The sequence below is a fragment of the Mycteria americana genome, chromosome 16, assembly GCF_035582795.1.
Source record: "Mycteria americana isolate JAX WOST 10 ecotype Jacksonville Zoo and Gardens chromosome 16, USCA_MyAme_1.0, whole genome shotgun sequence".
NCBI lineage: Eukaryota > Metazoa > Chordata > Aves > Ciconiiformes > Ciconiidae > Mycteria > Mycteria americana.
Window position 1 is genome coordinate 4,251,089 of NC_134380.1, and position 24,069 is coordinate 4,275,157.

The following is a 24,069-nucleotide window of genomic DNA, read 5'->3' on the forward strand; positions in this document are numbered from 1 at the left end:
GGAAGCATTTCTAAACCTGCAGCACCCAGGAGCCCTATCTCACCTGGAACCGAAGTCACAGTAAGGTGTTTACTTCATTCGGTACCTCATGAACTGGAATCGGGCTGAGTTGCTGTGTGATGACTAACCTCTCCAGGGCAGAAACTATAGACCCAGGGAAGAATCACACTGGCTTCTACTTATCACAGACCTAGTTGCGTCAGGTCACCAAAAATACCTATCCTCTTCCTCCAAATCTTCTTGCACCCTTTCTCTGCTATTAACCTAATTCTATCCAGAAATACACACACCAGCTACGGACACATTGCTTAATACCTGTCGCTCTAAAGGAATAACATCCCGGCTCGTAACACAGAGATCTTCAGGAATTATATCAGGGAAAGCTAGACACCATTTTAACAAAGATGGCTTAAAGAATAGCTTATTGATAATAAAATTTGCTTTAACCATGCTCACGTGCCCCGCTCTGTCACAAGAACCACTGAACCATTTTCCCCCTCTTTTTTTTGCCTCCAAGTTGTATATTCAGCTTTATTAGTTCCTGATGAGAAACCAGGAAACTTCAAAATCCAGGTCTTTACCCTATTTGCTTCTCTTCCAAGATTGCAAATCGAAGTTGTTTGAGCATTTAACTACTTAAATGTTGCTAAGTTACATAGGAACCTACCACAATATTTTTTTTTCAAAGGTACCTCCAAAAGCAACAGGTTTCTCAAAATATCTAGATGGTAGCATTATGGTATACAGGCAAACCCAAATACTGAGATGAAGACTCTTCAGCCTAGTTCATTGTTGTATCACCAACCAGAGCAAAGATTGTGCAGCACCCTTCAGCTGTTACACTATATTGAAAACTAGAAAGTCAATGAAACAAAAGAATAACCAAAAATTGTGCTTTTCCTGCTTTAAGAGCGTTGCAGTTTGCAAGGTGTATAATGACCATGCTGATTTTGCTTTTCAGAATGACTTAAAATTACCAGAAAGCTCATTTGCTTCCAAAACAAATAAAACTCACATCTCAGAAAAATAGTCCACAAAAACCTGTTTGCTGATAACGAAAATAATTATTTTGTGACATCCTTTTACTCTATTTCTCTGAAGTCACAGCATCAAATTTTGATTTTAGGTACTACACGTTTACAGTAACCTCCAAGGCACTAATGAGTGAAGATTCAGGAAAGTTACCATACCTGTCTCCCAACATTCTCCTGGAAGGCAGCCTAAGGAACAGAGAACAAACATACCAAAACGAGTCAGGTTTGCTTTTTGATAAACACCAGATGATGAATTCAAAACACACAACAATATAAATGACCCATGGCTTTTCTTTTTTAAATAAAGTAAGCTTTGTCAGTAGAACAAGCCCACAGGGCTTTTTTGTTTCTGCGACTCTATGTTCTGGTGTTCTTAAAGCTGTATGTTGCACGACAGCAGTTTAAGAATGCAAGTTTATTAAACTAGTCACACCCACAAGAGTGCTTTTGAGTAGTGACACAAGGCTTCACACTGGAATTGAAAGTCAATACCTGTAGACAACAGAAATTGAGACAGCTTGCTTTTGTCTGACTACTTCAACATAATTTGCTAATAGTAGGCAAAGTTTGATTCTTTGTCAATGAAAACTTCAGACAAAAAATATTGAGAATGCAATACTTATTTGAAAGATACACATCTGAAAGCATGCTGAAACACTGAAATTATAAAACCTGAAGACAAAATTCCTGTATGTTTCTTGTGTTTTGCATTAAATAAACTCAAAATCTTGCAAAATGCAACAAATACAACCATACAGTTAATCTCTACTTGTATGGTATACAGAATAAAATCTACTTAACTCGCTACTCCCTACTTGAATTTTCTCCCTCTCTCAAAAAAGCCAATTATTTTTTGTTCCTTAAAAGGATATACAATTTTAAGTACTAATAAAAACTTCTGTAAATTTTAACTCTTTTCAGAGAGCAGAGATCATCATTATCTGGACACTTCTCTTAGGGAATGTCAGTCTATCTACAAACACAAATCTCCAGCGATGGACAGCACTTGTCACCTGACAGTTAAATGATATTTAACATGCAGGGGGAAGTCCCAATCTTTACTGAAAATGCCACAAGAACTTGAACAGAGCTTCTGTATTTCCTACATAAATACAGTACACATGTGGTAATCCATCTGTAAAAACAAAGGGTTAAGTTAGCTCACCAAGGTATCATACTCTATGTATGGAGCAAGCACTCACAGAACACAGGTGAAGCAAGCCCTTATGAAGCCAGAGTATCTTAGCGCATTTCTCAGGTTATGTCTGTTTAGGATAATGACTGCAGTTCCTGTAGACTTGCCCAGGCTAGTTCAGCTCCTACTCGCAGTGTATCCATTGCAGGACACGTAGCACAGGCTGACTCTAAACCGCTTACCCACCACCTTGGTGGGTTTTGGAGCCCACCTTAGCCTGCTCACAGTTGCAGCTACACTGCCAGCAGTGGCCCCAAGCTAACCACTTTAGGATTGCCTCGGGTAGAACTGCATGGGCTATCCTCCGCAGTGGCGGCAGTGTAGATACACCCTTGGGCAACACATAAAGCAGCCTTCCAGAAGAGGAACATGAGCTGTAGCAATGCCCTACGCTTGTTCTTTATTGTATGCTGTAGCCCAGCTTCTGACATGGGTTTTTTTCACTCCTTACCTCTCTACCAACATACGTTCCAGCCAGGATTTGCCAGGACATTGTTTCATGTCACCCTGCATCATTTATTTCTTTTTACATACACAATAGCTTCAGATCCCCTTTTATGCTATTGAGACCCTTTTACTCAGCATAGGGATGTTTCAGCAAGGATGACGCTCTGAACTATCATATCCAAGGGATTTAATAGTTTAATCACTGCATTACAATTTCTTTTAAAAAGGTACTGCTCAGACAAGTGCCTTAATGATACAAAATCTGTAAAGCCTTTTTTTTCTTTTCTTTTTAAATCAGAGACTTTGATATCCAAACAATGTGAATCTGGTCTCAAACCAGGGAAAGTTTTATTCTTCTTACAATACATCCGTAGGCCCAGGACTGAAATATACTGTGGCAAAATCATTGGGAAAAGATGTATAGGGGCCTATAGACAATGTTGCAGCAAAACAGTTATTGTACATAAAGATTTCACACGGTTTGTTTACTTAATGTAGAAATTTTAAAATTCCACCACTCTATCACCATTTCATTTTTTAACTTACTTAGAAAAACAATCAAGAAGATCTAAGAAATAGTGCAGCAGCATGGCAAAAATACTTAGCATTCATCTGGTGTATTCTAAACATCTAATTTACATGTTAATTTACACCTGATTAGTTTATCTATAAAAAGCATACGACTTTAACCACTGCTTACAAAGACAGATATTAGTATTACCTTACTATAAATATATTTGTCCATTATTTCAATTTAATAGCCTTGGAGAAAAATAATCAGTGTTATAGACTCTCATGCTTGTGTTATGAATTTACAATTCATAAAAGTGTGACAAGAAATATGGTTAGTAGCAAATTCCTGTATATATAAGTCAGTAGCTAGAAAATTTTCCTGTTGCAGACTAAAACTGTATAGTAACTTGTTTCACAGCTGATGCTTAGGTTGAGGGAGGTTTGCATGCATCACCACGAACCTCTCTTAGCTTCAGTATTGTTGTTGTGCATTTAAAAAAAAAGAAAAAAAGCTAAAAGGTGCTTCTTCTGCAAATAAGTTTTCTGCCAGTTATGGGGAAATTTACAATGAAAACCAAGACATTCAAACAAAAACGGAAAAAGCCCTCAAAGGAACGTAAAAACAGAACCCTAGAGTGTTTAGAGTTATATTTGGAAAATGTCACCACTGATTTAAGAAAGCTTTGTCAACAATGCACATTCCAGCTGTGACAACTTAAACACATTACTGTTCTAGGAGAACAGCATCTAATCCCAATTTTAGCAACAAAAATGTGATATGGTAAATTATTTTTCCTGGGTGTAAAGGAGTACGTTGCACAGAAGAAGTTACAAGGAAAACCATCCCCACAATATTCTGTTAAAGCTTTGTGAGAGAAAGTAAAATAGAAATGTGAAAATAATGAAACATATTGTTCATCCAAGTGAAAAGGCAATTTTCTACAGCTCATTTAATGTTGACAGAATCCCCTGCTTGTTCCTTTAGCACTTTTTTATTGTTTCACAAAAGATTTTTCTTCATAACACTTAGGAGATTTTCAATAACTGAAAACGTTACTATTTCAATCATACTTTCAAACAACTGCAAATTCCTAAAAGATGCCAAATATTTCAATTGTTTTGTAATAATCATTTTTCATACAATCCCCTTCTCAAGAGGGAAAAATTGATGCAAAGATCTTAAAGATTCCATGATATCAGAACCAAGATGACCAACTAGCCTTGTAACCTGAATACTTTGCTGTTCCCACAAAAACTGAAAAAGTATTAAAACATTCTCTAAGTCATTATTTTAAAAACTATAAACCAACCAAGAGGAAAAAAAACCCTCTCTAACATGTCAAAGCTGAATGGAGTCCAATCCGAGATCACTTATTCATGTGATTATTCCTTATAATGATTATTCATGAAAGAGTTGCACAAGTCAGCTCAGAATGCTTTTGGAGCTTCAAAAGAAGAGTCTTGTTTTATTCTCTCTAACCTCAGGGTTCAAAATCTCTCTATATGCTATTTTGTTTTATTGGTGCTCTGCATTATAATATATTGCATATTGTAATAGATGGAAAATCTAGTAAAACATGTTGTTTATTTAAATATGAATTTAACTGTAGTAATGATTGGAAATAATTAGGACTCCCAGGTATTTTTCTTCAAAATTGTAGTAATGCCCAGTAAACACAAAATATTTCTTTGCCTGCCTTTCTAAAACAAGAAATAAAGTTTCGGTACTTTCATAACTATCCATCAAAACAGCAGTTCCAAATTTTGATGAGCTCTAAATTAGAGTGTACTAATGAAAAAATTAATTTGACTGGAGATAACTGAATTGCAGAATGCTCGATAGCTTGGTTTAAAGTAGAGAGGAAAGCGAGGAGAAAATGTACTGTATTTTGTACTCACTTGAAATATGGAAGCACAATCTGCACTAAGCTTATAGCATGAGTAAATGTATCTGGTTTAGCACCATATTTCACGGTCAAACTATCAGTTTATGTTTAAGCGTAGAAACCTAATGAAGATTACACATGACAATTAGATGAAGTCACTAAAGGTAAGCAGTACACTTGTAAAGGCAATCATGTTAAAAAGAATTCTCCTCTTTATACATGTTACCAGTGATTCCTAGGACAATTCCTATAGAGCAAATAAATAATTCACTTTTCACCATCTACATTCCTTAATGTTTTATGCAGTTCTCAGGAAAGCAAAGCTACCTTTGTGTTTCTCTAAGGATTTTATTTGAATCAAGTGACTTAAATTACCCAAGAATAGCAAATTCCACAGTTTCTCAAATTTAGGAGTTGAAGTTCGGGGGAAAGTAGCATTGCTCATATTCATTAGTTCTACAGTATGCAAAGAATATATCAGTACTCAGCGATCTACAGCATCTTAGCTTCCATGCTTTGGTTTTAATCTATTTAGACAAAGTGATTTGTGATATGATTACACAAGCAACTGACTCACTTTCCCAGCAATTACGCTGCAGCTTCATTCAACAGCTTAAACTCTCACGCAGAGGAGTGGCTAGAAAAAATAAGGATGCTATCCAGATAGCATCCTATTTTTTTTTTTCTTAAATACATTCACAGTGAAGTTTATTCTTAGGAATAGAGACACCTGGTTCTTTGACAGACATTGTTTGGTCCTGTGTTTGAGTTAACACAGTTATAGGGTGATCTATTTTACATCTGCATAAGATAATTTGTTTTATCTGCTAAAACAGACAACTCATTACTTTTTCTGTTTGCTTGTTTAAGAAAGCAAGTTCAATATATACAACACACTGACTTATATTCTCAAAGGTAAGATGTCCATTATTTCTTCTTCTCAAATTCTATAACCACTCCTCCTTAAATTCCCTTAAGAACAATCACGCATTCTTTTCAATTCTCAACCACATAAATATTTTCTACAGAAAGGTTCCACAGAATATACTTTGGTGTCAGTCCTATTAACCAGATAACAATATCTGCCTAATTAATTTATCACTTTATTTTAAAAATTCCCAGTCCTACAGAAAGAATTTTGTACAATAACTGAAAATATGTTTGAAGGGGAGATACTATTCTAGAAATTTTCAACTTACCACAATTACAGAGTAACAGTTGATGAACAATTATACAAGTGTAACTTTACAAAACTTACCAGCTTGGTGACTTGAAAAAGATACAGTGTTTGTATATTATGAATGACCCTTTTGTCTTTGATATTTGACTAGAAAATGCTAAATAGCTCTTTCTTAGAGACTTTATCTTATCCATCATGACAACCATACAGCAGATTGTGAACTGTGGCCATAAATCAAGATGTGGATCTGTGGATTATATAATTTAAAATCTAAATTCACATCATACTTCTAAGGATTTAAAAAAGCACTTTTTGGCTCACAACACAATATATTGCTTATATACTGTAGTTCTACATAGCTAAGTCTACAAATTATCAAATTAAATTAAAACAAACAAAAATAAACAGAAACATATAAGCTAGAATGTGATAACTTACAGAAGCAGCTCTTCTGCAGTTAACATCACGATCAAATACTGCAGCAATAACCAATGCACTGAGGAAATAAAATATTGAGTATTAGTACCAAAAATAAGAAGAAATGTCTAACGCCATAATTTCAACATTTAGACTTCTAAGCAGAACACGCAGCATTTACTCTAAGGAGCTACTTATTTACAAATACAAGCCTGAACTAAAATTTGAGTTGGAATAACCATGTACTTCCTCATTTCTCTAGTTCGCTGTGGACTTTCCATAGCATAAACAGACAACTGCCATCCTACTGTATCAAAGCTATTTAAGGAGTATGCAAATACGTTTAACTGCATGGAAAGGTTTTCTATTTTAAATATAGCAGGAGTTTAAAACTTGGACACAAGTATCACCTCTAATGTGAGACTCATGCAGTGCAATTTTAAATTAAAACTTGGAAATACAGTTTCTCAATAGCCAAATGCACAGCAAGTCTTATGTAAGGCTTAAGCAAAACTGAAAGTTAAGCAATGGAAACTTGCAGCTATCTCTACAAGAACAATCACATCCTGTAAGTAACAAAAAAATCAGAAAACAATATGCAAATCCTGCTAAAAAGTGACCTGCAAGATAAATTGCAAAGCAGTCTTAAAAAGGTGACCTGTAAATACAAAGGCATGATTATACGAAACTGTTTCTTTGTCCATGAAGTCTGCTAACCCTGCACAGTTTAATTTTTCTACCTCAAAAGAACTGCTTTTAAAAGATGTGCTACACAACAGAAGAGAGAGAGTATATCCCAGGACACGAAGTCTACAGCTTTAGAAATCCACCTCCAGCATTCAATTAACTTCAGTGACAAATAAACATCACTTCAGGAGAATCATTTAAGCAGAAAATTATTCCTTTCAAACTCTGAAACTCTTCATTACATTATTTATTGACTCCAGGCAAAACAGGAAATAAATACTGGCTGAAAAGTAAATCCACGATAGCTTTGCTTTAGCATAAAGATATTAATTACACTGATAATATCAAACTTCCCTGGGTAGTGGCTATCAGTTTCCTACAGTGAAGAATACTGTGGTGTTAAAATTCACTGAAATGCACAATCAATGTTGCCTCTGTAATTTCAGTTTATCTCCATTAAGGAAAACAAGAGACAGAAAGCAAGAATGAAATTAAAATAAACCCCAATAAATTGTTCTAAAGACAGTTAATGCTTTTGTATTGCTACTTGCACGAGCAATTCCTCTCTGCCACAAAGACATTAGGTGATTATAAGACAAAAGGAGGTCATCCAAACGACAGCGATTGGAAGAGCAAATGTTTAGGAAGCATTCCATTAGGAAGTAGCATACATGGCTAACTGTTGAAAAAGTGGTGGATCAAATAAATCATCTTCATACCATGTTTGCTAATGTTGTTCTCTGGCATACAGAGAAACTTAAAAATCATTTTAAAAGGACGTTTAAGAAGTATATAGTTTTAATGATATGAGTAAGTCCCATAAATCTTTTAATTATAGAAGAGAACATTCAAACCTAAGGAATTGGATGAAAATCATCCTGGAAAGCAAAAAGAAGCAAATTTCTGCCTGACATTTCCAATTATATGGACTATAAGATAAAACATTATTTTGTCAGTTATGAAATATTTCAATATTACTCTCTTCTGAGAAAACAACAAAAAAAAAAACCCACCACCAAAAAAACCCTCATCAAGCCAGGAAGCTCAGAATCCAGAGCGTTGACCTTATGTGTCAAAGGTACCCTGAAGTTAAGTATTACAGAGTATTTCAGAAGAGCTGTGCTGGGTCAGACCAAAATCCTTCCAAGTCACTGTCTGGTCTCCAACAGTGGCCCAAAAGGGACACTTAGGGATGAGTGTAAGGACATACATATTAAATATTAACGTACTGATTTGAAAGATTATGCAGTCTTTTCAAACTGGAAATGTTAAAAGACCATCACTGGAGAATAAATACTGCTCTTTGAATTTCATATTTAGATTTTAAATGTGGTTTATTAAATATAATGGAAAACAGTTTCAGGTTATTATATATAACAACAGTTCAGCTTATAATCGTAAAGCTTGTACGTTTCCATTTTTTTCTTGTTCTTCTGTTACCTTACGACAAACCTGTATAAGTAAAACCAGCAAAACAACATACTGTCTATGTGATGCCACCCGAGTTACTCAGTGCTGCAACTGAATACTATGTTTAAGAAAAACAAAACAAAAAAACCCCAGGAATTTTGTCATTGCCCTCATAGCCCCATTATATTCATAAATCATACTGTAGTCACTGTTTTATCTTAATCCTTTTAACAGAAGTATTTTAAACTTATCAAACTACATGAATAAGTTTTTCAAGTTAATACCTATTTGAAAATGCAGGCACAATCTGCTGTAACACAGGGATTAGCAAGGAAAGCAACATGCCTAAGATGAAACATGTCTAAGGTGTCTTCACCTGTCTACTTTGTCGTGGGAGTTTGTGTGATACTCCACCAGGATTTCCTAACATAAAGAAACTGTTCATGTCAAACAAAGTGGGATATTTTTTTAAGCTAGTTAAAGAGTCATGTCTTGACTTGCCTGAAATGTACCACACCTGACTACCAACAGGTAGAGCAAAGAATGGCTTGCATCTTGCATCTCTATGAAACACCTTTTGTAGTTCCTTCAGGTATATTTAGCCTGTATGCACGACAAGCAGTTAAGCGTACAATAAACACAAATGGACTTTAAAAAGCAAGTTGCAATTCTATCACTCAACTAATAGTCCTCCCTTTCTTCCCTATCCCTTCCCCTCTCCCCCAAGTACTCACTTAACTGGCTTCAGGGAAAGTTAAAAGGACTCAAAGTAAGTTAGCGGCTCACTTCCTCAGCCCAACACCGATCTCATTACCTGCCCTCAAGAAGGCAGAAAGAATCAGAGAGTAGAGGCCAGCCAGGTGATAGACATCAGAACACAGAAATATCAGGTTACCCTCTCCTAATAAGCACCAGATGTACCAGACAATAAACCTGAATTTCCTTTATCTGTAGCAGGCACTTCTAGTCCATACTAGTCACAAGCAGCAAGAAACTTATCCTATTGCTAACCTCTGAGAATTTCCTACTATTAATTCAAGCATACCACCCTGAAGCTGCAGGAAGAAAAAAAAAAAAAACCAACTCTCAAACATCTTGCCAATTTGGCACAAAACCAAAATTTCCTTCCTGGGCCCAAAAAAGGGAAAAGTCTAACTTGTAACAGGACAGAAAACTCTCCTCCCTACTATACATTAGGGAAGGGAAGGAATAATAATCATCACAAGCAAAATGGTTTTGAACAATCCAAGCAAGTTAAAAAAAGGAGGCGAGACCAGAGTCAGACCCGAGTCTGTTGAGAGCTGCTGCTGCAAACAGCCCTTTTCGCCTTCAGTCATGCCAGTACCCCAACTGGAATGGCTGCGCAGTGAGCTGGATGATGAAAACAGATCTAGGCTCAATTAATTTTTCTTTTGCTAGCTTTTTTTTTTAAGAACAGAGAAGCTCCCCCATTCACTTTACCAGATGCAGCTGTGCTACGCTCAACTGCAGGAGCAACGCAGGTGAAGGAGAAAGCAAAAGAGTCTGCTTCAGCCAGCACTGCTAGGGGAAAAAGCCCTTCAAGACTACAGTCTCAGATTTATTTCCTCCCATTTATCTAGGCAAGGAAAAGGTCTGAAGAAAAGGAGAAATGCAGTGACCATTCCCACTTCTACACTACATACTTTCACAGTCCCTCTAACCCAGCTCACACCAAGCTCTTATACTTTCTGCTAGCCACCCAATGTCCTACACTGTTCAGTGTGTTAATCCAATCCCAAAGTTTTGGGGTAAAATGATGACAGTATAATAAATACACATATAGAGAAGAGCAAGAAGAAAAATGCTTAGAACAGGAGTTAGAAATGCTGCTAGTTAAAAAAAAAAAAAAAAAAAAAAAAACAGAAAAAAAGAAAAAAAAGGCATATGATGCCCCTGCAGGAAATAACTTTACACAAGTGCAAGACGCAGTAGGCACACAACTCTCTTCTGAAGGCAACGTTCAAATACATAACAGAAGAAAGCTATTCTCAATATTTCATCATGCTACAAGATGTAGCTCAAAGCAACGCTTCAGATTTCCCCAATTCTGCAGGACAATCTTGCCCTAGAGCAAGCAACATCATTCATCCATAGCCACACCTTCTTTTTTTTTTCCCCCGTCTTCAAAAACAACGCACTACCGCGGGGAAGAGAAAGCCGCCTGCACTCCTACACTGTACACACTATTTGTATTAGTATTCTGCTGAACGGGAGATAGCAATTAGATCTTTCTAAATAACGATTCCTTTATTGATTACCTACACCATTGAATGACAGATAAATGAAACTACATTCTGACTATGCAACAGTTCCAAATCATTAAGATAGCCAGCAACAATTTACTCACTATAATTGTATAATAGAGTAGAAGTATGTTTTCCTTTTTATTTTTTGTTTAGGTTTCAAACAAAACAGCTCAGCTTCTTAGTGTGCACCTGCCACTTTACAGACAGTAACTTCCACACCCAAGGGGGCAGGAATCAAATTACCTGTATTTCCAAGTTATTAAATTATGTTTAACTTTCCTCGTAGGTAAGCTTAAAAAGAGAGCATGCATGTAGAGACTGGGAGAGAAAAAATCTCAGTCAAGTAGTGCTTTTATAAAAATATGCTTGAATAGCAACTTCAGTACATGCATTTCAAAACATAGTAAGGTTGTCCTGCAATAAAAGTGAAGTTACATCTACTTTGCCAAGAATTTTCTTTTTGTGGTCCTGTAGTTTGAATAGATCAGGCAAAGTTTTAGAAACCAGTTTAACTAGACTTTAAAAAATAAATAAGCGAATGTGAGTAAGTGTATCTTGCTGAAATATGGATGGGGAAAAAGTACTGACATGTAAAAATACGAGCAAATAACTATTAGAAATACTCTCAGGGGAGTATGTCTAATAAGTGTTCTCTATCTTTTTTCTCCACCCCCCCACCCTCCCACCAAGAAGAATGGTAAGGTCAGGAAGGAAAAGGGCTGATCTATGGTCTACAGCAATCTAAGTTTGTAACTTCAATATTCTGACAATTTCATCACTAAATAACAGAAAGCAGAGAAGAAACAGCTATCACTGAATATGGAGACAGATACTTATTATAAAACACTGTCATAAATTTTAGTAAAAAAACATGATTTTATGCAGTTTAAGGTGATTCTTCACTAGTCCGAAGTGAAATATTTATGTCCCTTGACTATTGAAAACACAGAAAACAATCTTTCCATTACATGATGATACAACTTTGCAGGCAAGAAAAGGAGAAAAAAAAACCCACCACAAAATTACCCCTCTGCTTCAATTTGCAACTACTGTACCACAGCCCAAATGGGTTGTGGGGCAGGACGAGGTTTAAGTAGCATACTTCTTCCGTATTTTGGTACCCAAGTGAGTTTCCTGGCAAGATACACTAACATGTGTCAAAGGCCATGACACGAAGTAGGAAGACATGAAGCAGCTCACTGTTTAACTCAACTAGTTCTAGTTACCACCAGTGCACTTACTCTACCATGATGACCACCTTGCCTTTCGAGTCTGAGTGTAGGAACCAGCTACTTAGGCTCCAAGTTCAGCATTATCTGTGTTCCTTCAGCCAGTTAAACAGCAGTGTCAAAGACTGTGAATGAAGGATAAACCATTCACAATTTCTAGCACCAAGACAAAGCAAACAGTTCAGGATCGCAATCACTCATTGCATTTTTTTTAAGGAGGTAGTATTTTCCTTTCAGGTAAATGATTTATTATTTTTCTATAAGAATCTAATAGTTTGTATTCTTTTATAGGCAGATGATTTTGCTGTGTAATTCGGCTCACAATGGATATTATGTACTTTGTTTCAAGATGCTGAGTTCTGCATTTTTTAAGGGTAGCAACAATTTGCTTGTGGCTAGAAGTATGACTCTTCTTTAAGTAAAACAGTGACACACCTAAGGCTAGATTTAAAAAAAAAGCTGTATGTAATTATCGGCTTGCTGACACAATAGGTGAAACTGTGTGTCATACTTTATTTGAATATTTTTTTTCACCATTTCTCTTTGGAGTGGCAATTCTACCTTCAAGAGCTGATTATATTTAGAAAAGGTCTGGCCAACATAACTACAAAGATTTTCAAGTAAAGCCTTAATATAGCATTAATATTTGCTAAAATACTGTGCAGCTTTGTTAGAAAACTAAGCATATACAAACCACACCACCTCACAACTGATCATAGGCAATTTTCAGCTTCCCCCTTGCTGTCCACCCTGTGTTTCTCTCCACTCCACCAACTTATTCCAAACAATTGAAATTGTCATAGCTGGCATAGCCACAGTGTTAACTGGTATTACTACCAGGGGTAGTACTTGACATTTTTCTAAAAAGAAAAGAAGAATTTGTTTCCAGAACAGTCTGGAAGCTAAAAGACAGGAGCTTCTTCAGAAACATAACCTCCTTCGTACCTGTCCACAAGTTCCCACTAACAGCTTTGTGACAGTAAAACAAAATATCACAAACCATGAAAAATCAAAATGGTGAGCTTGCATCTAACTTATGGAGAACAACATTGTTTTGCACCATGGTAGGGTGAAAGGAGTAAAAGAAATATACTTCTCAAAGCATCATAAGCAGAAGAAAAATTCTGATAAACAGAACATATCAGAATTCTGATAAAATAGAAGGCTTACACACTCACACTTAGGCTTTTTTAAGTTTCACAAGGAACAAAATTGCCAGACCTTAAAAGAAACCTTAAAGTTGTTCAACTAAGTCAGAGGATGGAAGCAGAGGATTTATTTTCATAAGGCTGCTGACCAAATCTACAAAAAGCACCTGTTTTGATCCCGATTTTAGTATTGGTATGGCTATACTCATTCTGAAGATTTGCTCGCAGCAAGAATATAAATGTATTCCTGCAAGTTTAAAGATAGCAGTAAATAACTCTGCACAGCTGATAACAGCCTGCTAGAAACATTTGTTAACATTCTGGTCATGGATGTCACTGTGTCTTCATTGCTACCATTACCTGTGGTGGTTAGATTAAAAATAGAAATACAACCCAAGATTATTAATCACATGATTATTTCACTGTGCAAACACATCTTTAGGTACTTTTATGTTAAGAATTTCATACTATATATCCTCTACCATGAACTCAGCTAGAAGGGAATTAAATATGACCCTTCAAAATACAATATTTCTTTAATAACTTACTATGGCAAATATCACTATTTCTAGCATGCTTAACTGAAGCAGGTCTGTTCTGGAGCACCGCATTCTCTTTCTGAAAGTCATCCAGAAACAGTGGATGGCATCATGTTCTAGCACAGCTTGGTGTCACAAGACTCCTCTCCTTTACGCTATTGTAGATGAAACATCATCAAAACAACATGAAACTGCCTTATCAGAGACACAAGGCTAAGATGTCTTAGAATTTTTTGTCTGTTCACTTCAGAGAAAAGACATGACAGCTTAAAAAAAAAGAAGAAAAACAGCGTTTGGCCTTAAGAAATTTGACAGCAGGTTCTTAGAAAGATTTTATCAAGGTCTCAAAAAACCCCAGGAGCAAGTACCACGCAGATAAGAGACACTGTTGTGTGACCCTGCATTGAAGGACCAGCACTGGAAAGTGAGGATACAAGGATGAAGAACAGCAAAGACCAGCAAGGGCACAGCGCACCAAAATCAACAAATAAAAATAGATATGTAGGGCTTACAGACTGCCCCAAAGAACTTTAAAAACAGGTTTTAAAGAAGAAAGAAAAAGTCACATATTCTTTGGGAACCTGCTGAGCTAAGTAAGTAATCCTGTGTTTCCAAACAAGGCTTTTTGGATGAGATTGAAATAGTTCTGTCAGCAATCTGGAAGCAAGGCAGTCCCCAGAAATTGAACCAGATATTGAGGCCCACAAATCACTGTGTAGTCCAAACTTTTTTTTTCTTTTTAGAAAGATAATACTAAATGACTACTGATCAAAACCCATCCGATGGAATCAAAGATGCCTGGGTTGCTGCTATCAATGGTTGTACTAAAAGTCTGCCAAGAAACTGTTAGAAGCTACCTCTTTGTGTTTGCAGTGCAAATCATCCATTAAAGACACCTTGAAATGTCAGCCAGTGTACTGCCAACAAAAAGACTAAATGCTAAAGAAAGAATCCCACAAGCAAATGGGAGGAAAAGCATGAGACGAAAGAAAAAAGAAAAAGGTAAAACCAATTTCTATCTGCAAAAATATCATCAGTATTTAGTGAAAAGCTGCACCAAGTTCTAGTCCACCATTGCAGTATCACAGATTTTGATTTGGAAACCTTTTGAAAACTTTACTTTTGAAAGCCTTTTGAAACAGAAACCACAGATCGAAAAAGAAGTACATGCATGTGTTTCCATTCAACTGTAAGTAGAGTTTAGTACCGTGGTCATACTGGACTGGGGTACTCTATATATAAAAACGGAAGGTATCAAAAGGAAAAAAATCCTCTCATGTATTTGTTAACTAAAACATCTTATTACTTATAATAAAAACTCCATTATTCAAAAGTGGTATGTTACTAAGAATTCAGAATCACTGTGTAGAGCTCAAGTTCTTACCACTTTCAGAAACTGGAAGTTATTTTATTACTCAAAATAATCTTTGAATTGGAACACTTCAAAACAAAAATTGTAAATTGTACAGAAGAACCAGGAGGCTCCAAAATGGCTATTTAGAGAAGAGCTGAAGTGTAGTTTATTCTTTTAGGCCTAACCTGCTCAACTTGCAAGTTGTAAGCTGGTCAGTAAAGACACGCTACATTCTTTGCACAATACCCATCTGACAAAGTACCAAAACTCCTGGATCATGAGAAACAAGTGTTCACCTGAAAAGGTAAGAAGTAACTTCCTTCATAAGTTTTCTCTTCTTCTAGTATTTCCAACTCTTTATGACTCCATAAAGCAATTCCCCAATTTGAGTGGTTTGTTATTTCTACCTCCACTGCACTAAGGTTCCAAATCTTCTTAAACTTCCTGAATCTGTTTCACTGAGCTAGCCATAAAGCAGGCAATCAAGCAGACAATAGATGACAGTCCCACACACCCAAAGCCTCCACTAATTTCTCTGAATCTTCTTACAGTGAATTGCTTTGGATTTTTCTTTGGTTTTCTTATGACATAAATAGAAGGAAATGAAGTCATCACACTTGATAAAGGAATATTTAGATACATCTCAATCCAAAAAGTTAAGTTGCATCATACCGCAACAGGAAGAAGTTTTAGACTTCGACAATTACATGGAAAGGCAGCGGTACTGTTTATGTCACCGTCATCCCACCCATATTCAGTTCTTTAAGATATTCAGCATATCTGTTAGCATGAATCAATGAACTTTGTTAAAAATTATCATAAAGAAACAAAAATATCCGTTCCTTGGTGAACAATATCCAGAGATCAATGAATTTCATTCATATTATATGGGACACACCAGCTACTTTTTAAGCATGAAGGTATTTCCCCTAAATGGATGTATCACTTTTGGTCAATATCTAATTTTAAATGTCCTAAAGACAGAGCATTAGACTCCTAGATTATTAACTTCTAAAAGATACAGAATTAGACTATTAGATTAACTTCTAGCGCCTTCCTAATTTTGAATAGATTTTAAAAATTAACAGTAAATAGCTCAGTTTCTTATTGCCACAACTTACCTTGAAATCTGATTAATAAATGGTATCAGTTCTGCAGGATCATAAGCACGAGCAAAGGCCCAGCACACATAGCACGCTGCATCTCTCACATTGGAGCCCACGCTGCACGCCCCCCTCTTCTCATCATATGTCAGAGCTTTCAAAATGACAGGAACAACTGTTAAATTAAAAAATTGTACAAAAGCAACAATTAGGACCATACAGTGAACCAAAAAAAAAAAAAAGGTATAAGAGCATCCAGTGATCATTAGAGAAAAGACACAGGGTGAAGTTGTGTGTTCTGAAAGAAAAGAAAGCATGGCTCTTAATACGTGCTAATTTTGAAGTTGATTAGAAAGAAGAGGGGGGTTTTTAATACATTATTTTGTTTCTTTGTCAGTAGCAGTTTATTTTTTTATTTCCTTCACATATAATTCAATAAGGATTAAAGTAAGTGGGTTACATAGGAAGTAACACTGATATCATTTATTACTGAGTGATAACATGTTCAGAAGTCAAAGTAATTTTAAAATGCAAAATTTTCAAGTGTCCACTTTTTAAAGTACTGGACTTTAAATATTACAGCAGCATCTATCACTAGAAGAAAAATTTTTCTTAAGAAATACAGTATTGTAACTACCATAAAATAAAAGAACCAGTATCCATCTATTAGCAGGCAACATTTATCACGGTAAGAGTCCTAATATGACAAATTCTTCTTAACTAACAATGCTTCTGAATCATCAATATACCAATCTTGAAAGGGACTTAAGTACAGTTTATGCATAATCTTAAAGCGAAGTGACATGTTCAACATCCTTCTTCCATTACGCAAGTAAACTGTGATGTTTTAGGCCCTGTAGAGCTGTTTTTTTGAGCAACTTCAATGCAGTTTTAAGCTTGAACCTATCAGCACTGCCAAACTGCACAGATCATGAAGACAGAATATGTATAAAACTGCAACATAACTTAGAAATGCAAACAGGTGGGCTTTACTCTTATTTCTGCTTAGACATCTAAACAACAGTGATGACTATGTGCCTCTTCACCAGCACAGAGTGATTTAATGCAAGACCAGAAGCCTTTGATGAAGGAAAACAGTATTCAAAAAAAAAAAAAAAAAGTCAATGTCTTTTTTTTTCTCCTATCAGTCATGTTAATTATATCGATTTCACCTACATACCAGCTTTTGTTAGACAGTGAGAAAATAACATGGAGATATTTGCATCCTAAAGAGCAATATGGAATCATGCACTGCACTTCAGAATGTACTCAAAATGCACTTAAATTGATTCGAATGCCCAAATTTGCAAATGCTCTCTCATGATGCCCAGTAGAGATATTCAAGACAAAAGCACCTTACAGCCATCCTGGGAAGGTGCCTTTTATTTCTCAATCATGCTTATTTCGGATGGTAAGGACAGGGAGGGACACTAAAACACAGGACAACATTTAACAGAAACTAAACTATACCCCAGACTATTAATGTTACACTTGATGAATCCAACCAGTTACAGGAATTGGAAAAAATCAGCAGCAGGAATAAGCTCCTTCTGAATGGAAATAATATACTGTGTATTCTTGAGAATATTCTGTTTCTCCTTACTGACCTAGAAAATCATCTTAGACTGACAGTGTCGGGAGCTCTTTAACGACATACATACCCCAGAACACAGAGCTTCGTTCTGGGAGAAGAGTGGCATTACCTGTGTTCATGAAACAAATCATGATCCAAAAATCAACTGATACGATAGCTATCTTACCCAAGGCAGCTCTTAGAAATGCATGTATCAAGCATTGTTTCCTGATTTAATGGACAACCTGAGAAACTTCGGACTGAGTATGTTTTGGCCAATAAAGGCCTAAAAGCCACAGACCTCAATATAACGTATGTCTCTGTGCCACATTTTGTTGAGGGAGCTCCAGAGGAAACGTTGTTGCACAGAGCGCAAGGCCAGGCTGAGCACTGGAACCACATGATACTGTGGCAGTGGGACAGCAGTAGAATACAGCTCTTCTTTTTTGTTGTTTTAATCATATTGGGGAAAACAGAGAAAGCAGAGTAGTGGAACAGAAGTAAAGATTCTGGGACCTTCATTTGCCTTATCAGAAAGGCCTTACAACACAGGTACTGTTATAAGGAAGTGACAAAAATAAACTTGGGAATCTCACTTTCATGCTTATAACCCCATCAAAACTGAGAAGTCAATAACATTTTTCTACAGATAAAAGAGCTTCCAAAAACTTAAAGAAGAATTCTCTTACACAGTTCTAGTAATATACTGCCACAGTTTAAGAAATACTATATGTATGCAAGGGTCCCCAGAGGGCTTTCTTTTGGTATCTGCAAATCCAGATATATAATCTGAATACATCTTTCTCTAGGTGGCATGTCTTTAATAAATGAATAACGTCTGTAGAAACAACAGCCTCTAGAAAAAAAAAGAAACAATTTCTCTCTCCATTTTCTTTCTTGTGTCAAATTTATCAAATGTATCTTTTTTTCCTTAGAAAATACTTGTCAAAAGGTGATCCCATTGAACAAGAAATGGGATCACTGAACTGCATTTCATTAACAAACTGTGCCTGGATATACTTGAGTGGCTATAATCACAAAATAATTAAACTTCAATGTACAGTTCATCACTGTATGCCTGCTACTTTAAACAAAAAAATATGCACCACAACTGGAGAAGGGAAGTGTTAAAATGCCATTTAAATTCATTTTAACCTCCTAAAGAAAACAAAGCAGTAATCAGAGGGATGGACAAGATATGAGTATTAGGATCACAAATACTACACGGGAAGAAAAGCGATTTCCATTCAGGAACTATGATACAACAAAGATGGATGGATATTTGGCCACTTCCCAGTTCCGAAAGAAACTGCAATTAAAAAAATCTTTAAAAATGTTGACTAGCTTGTTTTGAAAAATGCTGCATCAACTGATGAAAAAAATGGAATTAGCTGGTTCTACAGGAACACTAAAACAGACGCCAAAGGCAATTTTGCAAAGCTGCTGCAAATTTCCCTCAGCACAGGGTGATTGCTCCAGCTACTTTAGACAGCTGTGAGTGCACTCTCTCATCTCCCTGTGCACTGAAGGAAACGTGGAAGAAGGACCCACAAGCAGCTCCTCACATTTGTATAATCTGTATGAAAGAAAAAACACAAGTTTTTTCAATTCAGGGCATTAATTTCCCAAATAGTAGGGTCAATACCAAATGGCACCTGGCTTATTAGGGTCAAAGACAGAGGTGATGCTGCCAGGGGTCTGTAAGAGCAGAAACTGAGGAAATGCCAGGAACAGCAGCACTATTACTCTGAGCAGCTCAATCAAGCTTTCCCCATTATCTCACAGCAGGCCTTTGGACTCACACCTCTTTGATGTCCTGTGTCTGGGACTCAAAGCATTGCTGCTGCAAGAGAAACAACACGACTGCAAGTCTGGAGAGCAAAGGGGGGTGATGCAAAGGAAGGATACAAAAGTAGACATTTAGAAGGTGGGAAAGGCAGGGAAAGCAAAGTGAAGTATGCAGCAGTAAGGGCTAAATAAATACAAATAGTGCAACAACAACAAGAGAAATACTGATCTAGGGATCATCTGTTAAAGTTTTCATGCTATCACTGGAAGAATATTTACTGGTGAACTGTGGACTATGGGAAAGACGACATAAAAATTGCTCCTGACAAATGTTTGTGCATTTGAAAAAGGGAGTCCAGCATTAGATTTCCTGTTGGTCTTTAAAAGTCAAAAGAAACACTACCAAAAATTCCAGGTTTCACTTCATTCTTTACCCTAGAGTTCTTCAAACACAATGCAGGTTTTTGTCTGCTATGGCTTCCTGCAGTGTCTTAAGAGCCTGGCTGAAGGAAGTCATGAAGGAGCAGTCCAGGCAAAACCATCTGTAGTGTTTAGTCCGCTGTAACTAAAACATCTTATAAAAGACCTTCCTAATCCATAGTTTGGCAGACTCCGTGTTTGTGTTATCTCATGTACGCAACTCTTCGTCTTCAGTCTAAACACAAAATACTAAGTTTAATTTTAATTAACTTTTTTATCTGATTTAAACTGTTCACACTCATACTCTTCCAGAGCTTTGTTCAATACACAAAGCAGCAATGAAGTTCAAAGCTTTGTAGTCAGCTTCTGATTTCGTATCTGTTATTCAATTTCAATTCACCATTCTAACCACCGCTCAAATATTCAGTGTGGTCACAGTGTTGTACTGTTCTGCTCTACATTGCTTCCATTTTTCAGATTTAAGATCATGTCGAATTCATACCTAACATCCATTTCTCATAAAAACACAGATAAAAAAGCTTTAGAAAAAAAACTTCCAGAAGAAACTTATTTTAGTTTGGAAGAAGGGAGACAAATTTTTACTTTTGAAATTATGAACATGCCTTTTTTATTTAAAAGTAGGGGGCAGGGAGATACAACAAGAAGACCTGAATTGTTGCTTAGCTTTAAACATTACCATTTCTTCCACAAATCTACATTAAAAGTTTGCCATTAACAACAGAGGATAAATAGTGTCCACTCTCAACCTAATTATTAAAACAATATCCACCTGTTTAGGTCTGTGAACGCTCAAGAAAATACAGTCACCTTTACCTGTAGCCTAGAGGTATTAATAAGCACCTGCTACGCTCCACCCTGCCTTACCTAACAACATAACTGCAGGTTGCAACACAGCTCTTTGCTCAAGCCTTGTGAAAATAAAGAAACAACTTCTGGCTTCAAAGCACTACAAACAACAGATTTTTCTTTTTTTTTTTTTCCTCTCTCATACTGGAGACAGGTTGCACAGATATTTTGCTTTTTAAACACAGATTTTAAACAATCAGATGCTTAGCACCTTTCAGGTGCAGGTGCTAAACACTAAACACCTAGTTAAGAAAACTTATGGAAGACATTGTATAATGAAAAGGTCACATGTACGTACATAAAAAATGCCTCATACTATTCCTTTAAAAAAGTGCCTTTAAAAATACACTTTACACAAACCTAGACTATAACACATGCCATCAGGAGCCCTATGTTACTTTAACTTCAGATTGTAAGGGGTTTTTTTATTTATTGCAATGTTTATCATATAAAACATACAAATACAGCAATTAAACAAACAAACAAACAACAACAAAAACCTGTTCCTTAGCCTTAGGTCTTGTCTCCACAAGAAAATTGCAAAATTTCATGTCAACGTTATTTCACTTAAAACAGATTTGTTCACGGGATCTCAAGTTAATTAAGAATTGTCTATATTTACTTTAAAACTAAAATACGCCACTCTTAAAACAGATTAAGCTAATGTTACCTCTTAGATAAGTCTTACATTTTGATATGGACCATTTATGCAGAGAAGCCTTCTCAATTTGTAAGTAATATATTGCAAAACCTTCTATTTCAGCATTATAAAATATAAGAAAAAAACACTACAAAAAATGGATGTCTGATATTCCTGAAGGAAGTACTGTACAGAATGTCCCTGTAGGAGCAGCTAAGAATGTTACAATTAATGAATTGTGAGGCTTAAACACAGTTATAAGTATCAATACAAAGAATAATAATCTTATTCAAATTTTTCTTCAACAAAATAACTCATTGCAGAAGTGTCCTTTGGTAGGTTCATCCTCTTTGTGAGCCTCAGGCATAAAAAAAAAGTGTAAACAGCCATATCTACAGTTCGTCAGCTCCGCATGTTTTAAATAGCATATCTATTGCTATCATTCATATCCTAAAAAAAGAACTCTGGCTTTTCAATGTAAAGAATTTCAGATTTGAGACCACATGCTCTTACGTGGCACTCTAACCTCTTCTACAACAAGAGGCAGGTCCTAATCGTAACTTCATTAGGGCTGTTCTACTAATATTTAATGTATCAACACAGATGCAAACAAAGATAATTTCAGGTTAGGCCCATTATCAGAAATAAATATTTGTTTAAAGTTCTCCCAAACTTTTATGATTTGTTCTCATTTTTCTAGACAAACTGTCTACTTCAGAATTTACTCTTAAAGGACTATTTCACCCAGAGGATAAATTCTCCAATGAGGGTCAGAAAATGCACGTGCTGCTTTCCATGTCAGAAAATTCTCAAGTGCTTCTGTGAAATGCCCTACCATTGCATCCTGTAGGGCAAGTGCCTAAGAACTGTCAACAGGTGGCCTCTCTTCTCCCATTCCTGCACTCAAGTTTGACCTAGTTTGCCAGGGAAGAAGGGAAGAGTATCACAATCCATGCATGCTCAGAAGATATGTGAGAATTTAACAGCTGAAGTCTCTTAAGCTGCCATAACTTTCTCACAATTCTTAACACTGACCCACGTATATAAGGCTCTATATATGCATATCCACAAACCAAATAAGCATTTTCTAGTCCATGACTATGAAGGGCTGTGTCTGTCTGGTTGCAATCTCAGTTCAGTCTCTCACTATGTAATGAATTAAGAGAGTCTTTAATTATATGATCACGTGATATTTTTTTCCATGGGCCTATCTCAGTCAGCACACAGGAAAGACCTGCTCTAGCGATGAATCACAGCTGGGCAGCAAAGGAGATTGTTGTCAGCCTCGCTGCTGAGGGAGGAAAATATGTAATGCAAAGACTGGCTTTCAGGCAGAGAGAAGGGATTGTTGGTTAAGTTGGATGTTGCCCTAAAGAACTACATTCTAACTACAACTCTGCCAAAGACTTACTGTTTGATACCACTCATATTACGTAAATACAGTATTTAAAAGAAATGGACGCTGGCTCTCATTTCCCAGGTATCTGCTTCAATAAACTAATGGCAGGTTTGCAGAAGTTCTACAACACTGAAATTAGTGTAAGCTTTTGAGTATGGCAAGGGGCCAATAAGGAAGCAGACAGATCTGGATTTTGGCCAGTCTATCTCAACATTATTATGTTATGCAGCCATAAAAAGTCAAAATCTTTAAGCACCCCTACCTGGCTACATTGAAAGGCCTGCAGCTGACCTAAGACAGCATTGATCTACCTTCTCTGAAACACAGAGCGCCGAATATTTTGGGGATTCATCTACCCACTCATGCCCAAGGCCATACTAGAGACCTTCATACAGGTCTACAGCTACCAGAGCTCTTCCTTTAATTTAACCAGTAGCAAACTGAAGTTTAAGGACATGAAGAAACAGGCTTATGAATGAATCCTACAAAGCAAACGAACTACTCTGAAGGAGTAAAATTTTGTAAACTTATAACACCACATGTCAGAAAAGAAAAATCACCAAAGAAACCCCAACCTTTAGGCTAAGGTTGTGCAATACTGAGATAAACCCTACAGTGAAAAAGCTAGAAGCAATTCATTGTCATTTATTCCCTGCTTAGTATTTATACCATTTCCTAGTTGTGCTGGGGGAGGGACTTTTCCTGCTACGGCTTCAGCAATGGCATTTATTCTTGCTCATACCTGCTGGCTAGTGAAAAAAAAAAAAAATCTGCACTATTTATAATGCTTCCTTGCTAATTTGAAAACTATTATGATGACATATGCATTATAACTTTTTAAAACACTATTTTCAAGACCACGCATAATTTTTAAATTTCACCTGGGTGTTAGAGAAAAGGAATTCTGTAACCAGCCTTTCAGGTTTGGGTGTTCTCTGTTTTCTAAGAGTCCACCTAAGACAGGTAGATCTTT

The 24,069-nt window shown here is 36.3% G+C and overlaps 1 protein-coding gene across 2 annotated transcripts in view; it reads right to left on the reverse strand.

The window, feature by feature from the left end:
• The window catches only part of TBCD (tubulin folding cofactor D), a 133,753-nt gene that overhangs the window by 61,040 nt on the left and 48,644 nt on the right, over positions 1 to 24,069 (reverse strand). For both annotated transcript variants that reach the window (XM_075518530.1, XM_075518531.1), the window contains exons 15-17: positions 16,428 to 16,584; positions 6,694 to 6,751; positions 1,191 to 1,220 (exon numbers count right to left, since the gene is read on the reverse strand). In XM_075518530.1, the coding sequence (XP_075374645.1) occupies positions 1,191 to 1,220; positions 6,694 to 6,751; positions 16,428 to 16,584 (245 nt within the window). The remainder of the gene's footprint in view (positions 1 to 1,190; positions 1,221 to 6,693; positions 6,752 to 16,427; positions 16,585 to 24,069) is intronic.